Raw genomic sequence first — 12,423 nt, 5'->3', positions numbered from 1 at the left:
CATCATTGCTCTTTAACCTAAATCAATAAAAGTCTTGCCTCAATACAACGGGAGGACCACAACTGTACAGTTCCATGACAGGCAAAATGTTACATTTAACTTTAATAACTTTTATATTATATTGTAATAATTACAATTATAAAACATATTTTGAGAGATATATGCATTATTCTATTCATAGTAACTGAAAAAAGCCTCCAACAATCAAGGAAAGAAATATATACGGTAGCCAGCATTTGAAGTGCATTAAAAAGTTAATCAAAGTTGCCCTAAGTTGCTCTCTCTCTCTCTCTCTCTCTATATATATATAAATATATGATATATAAGTGCTGTAACATGTATCAGTTAGGTTAACACATGGGATTTTAAATAATATAAAAAAGAAAAAGAAAACAGATAGAATAAAAAAATAGAGCAAGCTAGTGTTAGAGATCTTTACACACACACACACACACACACACATACAATTGCATAATAAATGAAAAGAAAATCGAATACAAAAAGATTGGAAAGGTAGTCAGATTTTTTTAAGAATATAATTAGAATAGTGAGTGCTAAAGTTAGAGGGTCAAATAAAGACAGAAGATATGTGTTTTAAGCCGATTCTTGAAGATGGCTAAGGACTCAGCTGCCCGGATTGAGTTGGGAAGGTCATTCCACCAGGAGGGAACATTTCATTAAAAAAAAAATACACAAACCTTACCAACACAGTATAATTCCTATCTTAAATTATGTAATAATTTCCCATAAACGTCAAAATACATTGACTTTAGTTCAGTGGTTCTTAATCCTGGTCCTGGGGATCCCCCACTCTGACATAAACTGTGCAGAATAAGTGGTCCCTACCCCAGGACCAGGATTAAGAACCACTGGCTTAGTTCATTTTTACAAATATGTAGATGCACCACTAGAGAGCGCCATCAGCACCATTTTGGTTAAATGTCCAATTACAAATAGTTAAACCTTAGTAACTTATCAAGTATCACTTCTAAGCCAGGTCATCGTGCCCATTTTTATCACTCACAAAGGAGAGTTAATTTCAGTTTTTCAGCAATCCACTCCCCCTTAATAACCTTGGCACAGGGGATGAGCTGAATTTTATTTGGGGCTTGTTTTTCTCTGTAATCTTTGGATAATGCAGGTGGCCATTTCTTAAAGAGTAGCGTAACGGGGTGTTTGGGGGGAGGTTGTTGTTGTTGTTGTTGTTGTTTTTGCTAGACAGCAGTTATTCCTTCAACACACGCACACTCTACCCTACCATGATTTTGTGTCATAAGACATAGTGAATCTTGTAATGATCTACAATACAGCTGCATTTCCATTCTTATGCTGAATAAAAAATTTCCTTTGTTACTAGTTCCTAGATTTTCTGTTCCTTTTCACATATGCTTTGTTCCATTTTCTTTGATTACTGCGGGTTATGTTTGTTGGCTTGTTTGCTTAGTTTACTCAATGACACAATGGTTTTATTAAACAGAATTTTGTTACATATGCCTGGATCTTAATTTCTCTAACGTATTATTTGCAGCACCCTAAATGTATAATGTAGTATAAATGCAATTAAATTTCACACTTCTAAACCAGGACATTAGTGCTCATTTTTATCGCTCACAAGGGAGAGTTCAGGTCAGTTCAGTTCTTTCAGTTCAGCCATCCACTCCCCCTCAGTAACCTTGGCACAGGGGATGAGCTGAATTTTCCCTTATCTTCATGATGAAACAAGGAACGGAAATAAAAACAAGAAGCCACCAAAAATGTTACATATGCTTTTATGTAACAGAATTAAATGCAAATAAAAAAGAAAACATTGATGACTAACTTGTAAAACCTGTCTAAACCTTTTATGCATTTTTTTAATGCAGCTAAAAATACTAGAAAATAAATATAAAAGATAAAATATACCTTTTCTTTTCAAATGAAGTGGGTATGGCTATCCTTCATTTATCATTATCAAAATTTTGTTTGCGATTAAAAAAAGTCCGATTTAGAAGAATTTATCTTGAAAAACACTTGTCTTATAACTGAAAGCATTGTTTTCTCTGGTGATATGTATCTGTTTAATATACTGTATATCTGACACCACTTCAGCAAGATGCATGTGCTTTTCATACACACTGAGATATTACACACTGTATGTCATGTCTAAATAATAACAACAAGGTCCAGCGTCTGAATCCAAAAAAAAAAAAAAAAAAAAAATACCTGACTGATTATCGCTTGGCTAATTGCTAGTTGGTCAGACTAGTATGACCAATCAAACATAAGTCCCCTGTCCTCTGGTCAAGTTAAATTCAACTAAATTAAATACATTCCTGTATGGAAAGTATGTGAGAAGTACTTTCTAAAGAAATACAGTCTCTTCCCAAAAGGCAAACAATCTAAGTAACCAATCATATGCTCAGAACCTTTTCATCATTCATTTGAGTTTGATAAACGTCAATACTTTTACTAGGACTAAAACTTTGTTAACACAACACTCACTTATAAAGTGAACTTTATTCTGACTGGCAAAAAATAAAGCTTCCTGCTTGTTTAATGCAAAATCATAGACTTTATGTAAGAATGTGGTAATTTCTGTTCCGTCAAAGCATCTTTATCCTCAGGGATTATGGATGTGTTATTGAAAGCATTTCATTGGAAGATTGGAAAATGAAAGTAAGTCTGTGCTTTATAAGGAATGGGCTGTATAAGAAGGCAACATTTCTCAGGAGCTGCCTGTGAAGTGAATCATGCATCAGGCTGTTCTCACACTGCTGTGCGCTCTTGTGTTTGGAGTGACTCTTACACACTCTGCAGGTGAGCTGAAACATTTGCATCATATATACACAGAACAATTAGTAAAGCCTTTTAGTTAACCTTTAACACACAGTCAACACGTGTGTAAAAAATTAATATTTAAAAAAAACAGTGTTTTAAAAAAGGTAATTGTCATCCAGGAAGGTGTCCGAATAAAATTTCTGTTTGAGGTCAATCTGAAACACGGTTAAACATTTAAGAAAATATTAAAACTTAAAAGATCATGTTTCAAAAAGTTGGTTTGTCATTAATGAAAGTATATGAACATATATGAATCAAAATATGAAATTTCTAAACTTTTAATGGACCGTGATGGATAATCTACAGCCGTCCTTATTGAAAAATAGTGTATCAGTCATTTACACAAAAATACTTGACCACAGAATGCAGTGATTGTCCGATCAGAATTAAGTATTCTAAAGCCACCAGATACCATGTCTGTTGAGATTCTGTTAAGTGTCTCTGTTAAATATTCAATATGCATCATAACAAATATCACTTAATTTATGTGTTTGCGTGTTTTAGAATGAGGTTTATTTTCTTATTTTCTTGGAACAATAGTTTTGTCCTTAAACTTAAGATAACTGTGTTTAGGGCAAGCAGGGGCGCTATCACAACGCTGTTTCTGCAGAGGCAGACCGCTGATAGCAGTGAAGTCCAGATGGATTCATGCAGTTGAATTGTTCCCTCCAAGTCCCTCTTGCTCAAAGATGGAGATTATGTAAGTCTGCATACAAGTCCTGTTACATGATAATATTTATACATCTTTATTTCTTCTAGAGATTCATGTTTGCAATATAGTTAATAAATACTGCAATGAACAATTGCAAGTCCTCAATTGCAACTGCAGTGAAACGATTGCATTTGCTGACCTTAGATTGACTGTGACTGGAAAAGGAAAGGGTAAAGGAAAGGAGGTGAACAAAAAGTTAAAGGTGTGTTTGGATCCAAATAAGAGGCAAGGACAGAGATTTCTGAAGGGCAAATGGTGAGATATACACTACTGCTATACAAGTACTTACTGAATGTATAACAACCAATCATAATGTATGTGTTTATGTATTATGTTGTGAGACTTAAATTCTGTGCCGTTGTGCTATCATTCCTAGGAAGCAAAACAAAAACAAAAAAAAGACCAGAGGAAGAAAAGAGAAGATTATACATGTCTAACAACAATGATGATTATTATTAAAGTTACTCTGTTATAATTCACAAGATTTCAAAGCCATTTGGCCATAAATACATCCTTTGTGATTTTAAACATTTCTCTGATGAAACTATAACTAATATGGGTTTGTTTTAATTAATTCCAGTGAATGTTTTCTTCCTGAAATATGTGTGTGATGGAGCCATGAAATAAAAAATAATGCATGCTAATTTGGTGTTTTGTTTACTGAAGAATACATATACTAATATTATAACAACAATAAATATTTTTTTGATTATTAAGGATGAATCACAACAGAACTAGTCAGTTCAGTCTTCCAATATCTTCTATAACAAAAAAAAAATTATAATTCAAAGTCCTCTCATTCTGCAGTCTAGTCTATTGCTATCTACTGATAAAAGATTTCAATGAACTGAAAATCAGCTTACGTGGAAAATACCTTCTTAACTTTATCCGTCTTAGAAATTCTTATCCTGCTGTTCAGACAGGATAAGAATTGTGAATTTATGAAATAAGACCATAGTTATCAGAAAGTGAAAGCACAAAAGCCACTGTAGTCGTGTAACACAGTATGTCATTTTAGAAAAGCAGTTGAAACCAAACTGATGGCACACATTTCCCAGTCAGGTTGCAGAGGTAGTCAAGCTCCTCCATGCGGGATGGCATATCCATGTGCCATATGTGAGACTGGGGGGTCTTTCAGAGGTGTACGATGAACCAGAGATGGACCAGAAACTGGAGGAGAAGGGAGAAAGGAACACTGAAGAGACTGAGTTCTGACTCCTAGGCAGTGGCTCTGGTTCCCTGTCTGCGGTGGGGTCAGGGGTCAGGCAAAATCTCTTTAAGACAAGTCATGTCACTCGACGGCCATCTTTGAAACGCCTCTCAGACTATTCTATAGTCATTGGTTCAGGTTCTAGTTCTGTAGTATTAGTGGGAGTGGTGAGAGGCTGGATGGGCTCTGGGTCAGTGGCCTGTATGGGCTTAGGTTCCAGGTTTGTTATGAAGTCCCTTTCACCCACACTGCAGCAACACCTAGTCCACATACTCACAAAAATTCCCTTGACGACCATCTCCAGTTAGCTTAGCAGAGGCAGTTAACCAGAGAGGGTTTGTGGTCGACATGTTCTCACTACCAAATGACACTTGGTCAAGATCCCACGGCATCATTTTTCATTTCTCAACATGCAGGGTGCTCCATTGCTTTCAATAAGGAACCTCTAGCGTCAAACAAACGTTATGTGCATGGGAATATCACCATGATGACATTGCATATTGGAGTATTAATAAATACCCGTAAATAAATACTTATACAATATATACCTGTGATTTTGGGGGTAGGTTTATGGTATGAGTGGATTTGTGTGTCCAATATCTACTGAAATATGAATTTTTACACACTTGACATTTTTTATACTTATTTATTTATTAAATAAAATGACTCAAAACACTCAAAACATTAGCGCTGAACATAAACAATAGACCTTTAACTTTTGTATTATTAAATTATCTATTTAACAATTTTATTAACTTAATTGATATATATATATATATATATATATATATATATATATATACACACAGTACAGACCAAAAGTTTGGAAACATTACTATTTTTTATGTTTTTGAAAGAAGTTTCTTCTGCTCATCAAGCCTGCATTTATTTGATAAAAAATACAGAGAAAAATATAATAGTGTGATATATTATTACAATTTAAAATAATTGTTTTTAAATGTATTATACTTTAAATTATCATTTATTTCTGTGATGCAAAGCTGAATTTTTAGGATCATTATCACATGATCCTTTAGAAATCATTCTAATATGATGATTAATTATCAAAGTTGGAAACAGTTCTGCTGCTTAATATTTTTCAGAGCATGTGATACTTTTTTAGGATACTTTGATGAATAAAAAGTAAAAAAAAAGAAGCTATGTTTTTAAAATATAAATGTTTTGTAATAACAATATACACTACTGGTCAGTAATTTGGGGTCAGTAATGTTTTTGTTTTCTTTTTTTTAAATAAAACCAATACTTTTATTCAGCAAGGATGTGTTAAATTGATAAAAAGTCATAGTAAAGAAAAAAATATATTAGTAGAATATATATTATTAGAAATTGTTTTATATTTTGAATAAATGCAGTTCTTTTTCCAACACTCATGATAAATCAGAATATTAGAATGATATTAACTAACTGACTAACTGATATGACATAGGTGTAATATTGTATACCTGTATGTGTGACACAGAGCTCATGACACAGCACATAAAACCCAAATAAAATATTGAAAGCTTCATCGTATTTCCCAGAAACTGGGTTTGATATAGAAAAGAGTAACTGGAACTTGATAGTAGCAAGATCTTATCCGCCACTAGGCATCAGACAGGGAAATCCCTGAATATCTCTGCCATGTGTATAAAAAGATGCCAGCCAGCTCATTTGGTCAGTCAAGTGGCTTAAGGTGAAGAACATCAAGAGACTGAAAAATGAAGACTGTAGCCACTCTACTTGTTTTGGTCAGTTTGGCCATTTTTGTTATTGAAGGTAAGATTTTTTTCTGCTTTTTTTATATATATTTCACTAACTGTTCTGTTGCTTTGCTGTGTCAGAGTAATCATTTCCATCATTTATTTCTATCATCCTCCAGGGAGGCCCGGGATTGGAATCCAAAGATGTTTATGTCATGGGGCTGGTCTCGAAGCGGTGAGGCCAAAGCTGATAGAGAAAGTCGAAATTCACCCTGTTAGTCCAACCTGTGGACATCTGGAAGTTGTGTAAGTACATGATTATTTAGAACTGAGTTTAAGACATTATCAATCTATATTTTCTTTAAATAACCTGATGACGTGTCTGGACAGTGTGACGCTGAAGAATGGTGCAGGACGAAGATGCTTGAACCCAGAGTCACGGTTCACCAAGTATATCATTGAGAGTCTTGCAAAAAAGACCCGGTGAGTCTTATCAATGACATTACAATATGATATTGAAGACCTGAGCTTCATTAAAAATGAATAAAGGATAATGGAGTAATTTGTATTTATGTTTATTCATTTAGGAGTGCTCAGTAAAATATGTGAAGTGGTTCAACTGTGATTTCAAGCAGGGAGGTTGTGGCCACTGTGGACTCATTCCAAAGACCTTTAAAAGCTTTATTGTTTCTTTCATGTATTACAATAAAGTATTTTAGATGTTACATTTACACATAATGAGTAGTTTAATTTTTAAAAGAAAAGTGTTGTGTAATGTCAGTGGAAAGCATCAAATAAAATCTTTGTAATCAAAGTAAATGTTTCCTAATTTTATGTTACATGTCTCAGTGTGTGTGAAAAGTAAACAGAAGATCAGGAAACCACACATAGAGACACAAAGCCATTGTCTGGTCAGCAGCAGAACAATTTTTTACATATTATGTAAAACCTGGAAATACTTGGTTACTTCAATAGGTAAAAACCATACGTGGTTTACACATAACTGAAATAATCTTGAATTTAGCTTTATTTAAAAAAAATAGTAAGAATACGAGTACGATAAAAAGTCATATTTATATAAAATCACCCTAAAACTAAAGTTAATACAACAAAACTAAATACAAAACAACAAACAATATTGATGTAAATGAAAATGTCTCAAGACCACAAAGCAAGGGTTAACACAGAAATATCAAATTTCTCATGTCACAATGCCAATGCCATGATTAGTAAGGGGACAATAACAGCACTGTGAAGAAGTTTTTCCTTGAGTCTGTGGGAGCACGTTCACTGGTTATATGGAAACCTCTCAGAAGACGATCCAGATTTGGGATCTACAGGGTTTAGTTCACACAGAACGCACTTTAAAAACACATGACGTATCACAGTGAAATGAAAAGACAAAACAAAAGCAAAACGGTTTTTAAACTTCTTTTAACATCACACAATGTCTTATAAATACACGGAGCTCATGAGCTAGTTATAGAACTGTTTCATTTAAGACTGGTCATAACTTTTTTAAATCAGTCACATGAAAATGTATATTGGTCTAATTTGAATATGAAACATATCCCTTGACTAATTGCTAGTGAAAAGCCATTACAGATAAAAATAGGAAAGAAAAATTATCACAATCTCCATTTCACTCAGACTTAATACATAATGGAAAATCGATGGCAAATTTGGCAAAACTATGAATTTGTACAATTTGCCAAACGAGATTTGAAATGTTTAGAAAACCCATAAAAAACCAGCACGGTAGAAGGTAAAAAAAAAGGTTATTTATGTCATAAGTGTCTAGTAACCAACAAAGCTGACGGAGTATAAAGTATAAATGATGTAAGTCAAGTTTTATATATATGTTAATCATAATAAACAGCATGTAGGTGATGTAATATAAAGCTAAAGTTTATCAGTCAGCAATTGTGTATATGCTAGACGTACACATACACTTAAACTCACAAAAAAATTTATTTGTCTGCTTCTGCATTAGAAATATAACAAAACAAAAAACAAACAAAAAAAGAAAACATCCAAGAAAACCTTTGGTTCAGGACATCAGTATCACATTGAGTTCACAAAATGTTATTCCCCCTTATAAGCGTGAGCTTCTTATTAAGACTCTAATTCAGATACAGAGGAAGTGAAAACTGAATTAAAAAAGAAGTAGGGTTAGTGTTTGATGTGATGTCACTGATTTTCATCATCACAATATTGTTCATTTCATAATCCAACATTTTTAGTTTATTATCAGAGTTTAAACATCTTAATAATGTAAGCACTTGGAGTTGAACAACTCCAATTTGACAACTTTAATTGTTTATAAATTAAAATAACAACTTTAATTGTTTGCTGTTAACTTGTTTGATTTATAATTAAACTTGATTCATTTTAATTTAGAACTAAGCATGATTGTCAGTATATTGGATGCTTTAGCACTTATGCAGGGAAGGGATGTTACATTTGGTCCTTAAATTTCCAAAATTGCAGTAAAGCAAATAATAATTTTTCACTAATAATCATTACACTAAACAACTTGAGACAAAGTCAAAGCATTTCAAAGAAATGGGAAATCAAAACTGTTGTGCTTGTGAAACTGAAACTGAAACTGGGAACTGTGACCGTGCTGTAAATCCCTGATCTTCTGACGGCCATATAAGTAGCTGAACATCTCGGGTAATAACAGTCTTAGACAATCATCAACACTTTTAAAAATAATGAAGACTGTCACAGTTTTAGTTTTTCTTGCCTGTCTGCTTGCAACAGAAGTACAAGGTGAGTGTAGCCTATTAATAAGACCTATCATTTTACATTTATTGTATAACTCTCTTATACATTTTAGTTTATTACCATGCAGCTAATAAAGGATAATTTTTCTTCCAGGGCAGAACAAGTTTCACAGAGGCAGGTGCTTCTGTGCTGACAAAGGAGTGGATGTGGTTTTACTGAAGAACATTGAGAAGTTTGAAATCATCCCTGCAAGTCCGTCTTGTGGAAAACAGGAGATTATGTAAGGACAAAACCAATGATTTTATACTGACATAATAATGATTTATACTAATATACATTATACTGATATCCATTCATTTATTCTGATACACATTAATGATCATGCTGCTATCTTGACACTCTTGAACACCTTCAGCTCATCTCTTCCTTTTTATTTCCAGTGTCACTCTTAAAAGCGCAGAACGGAAATGCATGAATCCAGAGTCTAAACTCACCCAGAATTTAATCAAGAGGGCTCTTGGAAAGATGTGAGTGTAACCATTTTTGTTGTCTGCTTGACCTGTTTGCAATCTCTTAAATAAATAATAATATTTAAAAAATAACATAGAATGTTTAAAATAATATCTAATTAACGGATCTTTTTCTGATCTTTACAGGGCCCGCCAGTAGATGCACAGTATGATTCTGGATTAGCTGCTGTGTTATAATACCACTGAAGAACATGCTGATATCCATGAAATCATACGCTATAAGACTTCTAGTACACAGTTTGTATGCACTGAATGAGTCTGACTTGAAAGCGTACGTAAAAACTGTTGAGTAGTGTAAATATTTTCTGGATTTAAAAGTATGCAACTGACTGTGAAGTAATTAATAATAATAATAATAAAATTATTTTGTTTATATTCTTGGTTTATGTTCATATAACTAATGAACACTGTTGTTGCTGTTCTACAATCCACTTATGATGTTTGTTATTTATTTAATTACCATCTGTGTCCACTATCAAAAATAAAGAAATTATTATAATTCTTTCCATAAATGAATGGTCTTTGTCATTGTCAATTTCTGGCAGTTGCCGTACCCTAGCATTCAGAGTTCAGACAAAACATCATGATGATGCTTGTTAAATATAATCCAAATATTTTTAGCAGAACAGACCTGAACATTGCTAGGTCGTGGTTCCTAACAGTGACAATTTATGCACGGTTGCCAACTCTCGCAAGACAAATAAGCAACCGCAGCTTTAAAACAAGCCCAATATTATTAGATTATTTATTATCATCATTATAATTTGTTATCAACTATTTATTACAAAAAATTTGCCTGCAACATTTTAAACTGAAACCATTTTTTTTTTTTTTGAAAAGCAAAACAGCAGTGATTTTCCAAAAATCTGAAAATAAAGTGGGAGGTACTACCCATTCATCTCCAATCACATGTGAGCAGAAAAGGATTAGAAAGATGGAAAGGGAGAAAAAGAAAAGAGCTTTAAGGGGATGATTTAACACAGCCACATATTTATAGTCTAACTTGCTTTAATTATTGCATGCTTTTTTGATGAACTCCCATCTCACTACTACCCACCATCACACAGACAAAATAAGACATTTGTTTTTACATTCAATGCTGTTCACTGTGGATTTTATTTAGTAGTGCATCGTGCACTTTGTTTAGGTAATGTGGGTTTATCATTCAGGAATGTTGTCTTTGGCCACAGGGAATTATGCCATAACCTAGGTTTTTGTGAAACGCTGCTTAATTCTTAGGGCAAAAACTGAATTACCCAGTTTGTACATGCCAAAACAAGATAATTTCAAATATTATAGCATAAAGGACAATAGTGCATCTTCAAGGTATGGAAATATTCTCTAATTTAGATGTCATAGCACCTGATAATCAAAGGATGGTAATGATGACCTTGTACTTGGGACAAGTTGCCTCTTAAGGTACAGTATAATTTATCCCAACTGTCAGATTTTTTGAGAATATGCACAAAAATATGCCTTTGTTTAAATAAATAAATGAATGAATTATTTAATTAATTATTTAATGTATTCATTAATACATTCATTCATTTATGACGTGTAAATATTTTTCAAAGTGACACGTCTGGATTACATATGATTGCATGAATCATAAACAGGCCTATTTTTCAAATATACTGAAGGGATTTCATAATAGCTGTAAACTGAATTCAGAATGATTGATTCTAATGTATACAGTAATAGATTTATAAAAATATAATTACTTAATGAATTCTAACATTTAAGAATCAGAAAGAGCTTTATTGCCAAGTGAACTGGGTTGACTGGGTACGCTAGTGCGTTTTGTCTGTTCTAAACAGCCAAAGGAGGATCACAAGATTTTATCAAACTGGTGTCGACCTTGTTAACTTAATAACGGTGCCCCTGCATTAAACCCAAACCCTCTGAATGCGGTATTATTTAATGCATGTTCTGCGTTTCTCACTGAAACTTGAGACAAACAAGATGACTGACTGCTTTTTAACCAACTGACTCCAGCAGATCCGCGGCCTTCTCGCAGAGGTGGGGGTATTATTGTGGTTCATAACCTGCAATGAAAATTATGCCCTGTGTCTGTACCTCAGTTTACATCTTTTGAATGCCACATACTCAGTGTAACTGCTACTCATTCTACTGCTATTGCTACAATCTTTAGACCTCCAAAATCAAATGCTGAATTTCTGTCAGAATTTGCGGATCTGCTGACAATGCTGTCACTTAAGTTTGAGAGAATTCTGATTCTTGGTGATCTTGACATACATGTTGATCAGAAAGACTGTGCTTTGGCCAAGGACTTTTTAGCTCTGCTGCTGTTTTAACTTTACACAATTTGTGAATGTTCCTACACATTGCAAAGGCCATACACTTGATTTAGTTATGGCAAATTATGCTTTTGGGTCGAATATCTCTACTGTAAATGTTGGTCTCTCTGATCATCTAGCCATCCTTTTTAATTTGGAGGTATCAAACACTTTTAAGGTCAGTTACACGTACTGTCTCTTTCCGTAAATGGCAATCAATTGACCCTGTGGCTCTTGCTAATTCAATTAATGCATGCCTGGGTGATTTGTCTTCTGTCCCTTCTGAGCATAAAATCATTTAACTTAATTATGCTCTTGCTGCCAATTTGGACAGGTTTGCACCTATTAAAACACACATTGTCTCTTTTGTACAGTACATAAAGCTCCCTGGTATAATGACAATTTACGTTCAAAGAAGGTGGAATGT

At 33.6% G+C, this 12,423-nt stretch overlaps 3 protein-coding genes across 3 annotated transcripts; all 3 read left to right on the top strand.

Annotated features, from left to right (window-relative positions):
- The first annotated feature begins 2,693 nt into the window (after positions 1-2,693).
- On the top strand, positions 2,694-4,158 carry cxcl20 (chemokine (C-X-C motif) ligand 20). The gene is made up of 4 exons (XM_026242247.1): positions 2,694-2,796; positions 3,391-3,517; positions 3,674-3,784; positions 3,906-4,158. Exons 1-4 carry the CDS (start codon positions 2,730-2,732, stop codon positions 3,964-3,966), a joined length of 366 nt encoding a protein of 121 aa, XP_026098032.1. The 5' UTR covers positions 2,694-2,729; the 3' UTR covers positions 3,967-4,158.
- Positions 4,159-6,426: 2,268 nt separating this feature from the next.
- On the top strand, positions 6,427-7,247 carry LOC113069235 (C-X-C motif chemokine 11-1-like). Its single transcript, XM_026242260.1, has 4 exons — positions 6,427-6,515; positions 6,619-6,745; positions 6,830-6,922; positions 7,027-7,247. Exons 1-4 carry the CDS (start codon positions 6,458-6,460, stop codon positions 7,037-7,039), a joined length of 291 nt encoding a protein of 96 aa, XP_026098045.1. The 5' UTR covers positions 6,427-6,457; the 3' UTR covers positions 7,040-7,247.
- Positions 7,248-9,138: 1,891 nt separating this feature from the next.
- LOC113069226 (C-X-C motif chemokine 11-6-like) lies at positions 9,139-10,180 on the top strand. Its single transcript, XM_026242233.1, has 4 exons — positions 9,139-9,214; positions 9,323-9,449; positions 9,610-9,696; positions 9,826-10,180. Exons 1-4 carry the CDS (start codon positions 9,157-9,159, stop codon positions 9,836-9,838), a joined length of 285 nt encoding a protein of 94 aa, XP_026098018.1. The 5' UTR covers positions 9,139-9,156; the 3' UTR covers positions 9,839-10,180.
- The last annotated feature ends 2,243 nt before the right edge of the window (positions 10,181-12,423 follow it).

This window comes from Carassius auratus, chromosome 5, assembly GCF_003368295.1.
Source record: "Carassius auratus strain Wakin chromosome 5, ASM336829v1, whole genome shotgun sequence".
Classification (NCBI taxonomy): Eukaryota; Metazoa; Chordata; class Actinopteri; order Cypriniformes; family Cyprinidae; genus Carassius; species Carassius auratus.
Note: the sequence above shows the minus strand (reverse complement) of the source record. Positions and strands in the feature narration are given on the sequence as shown.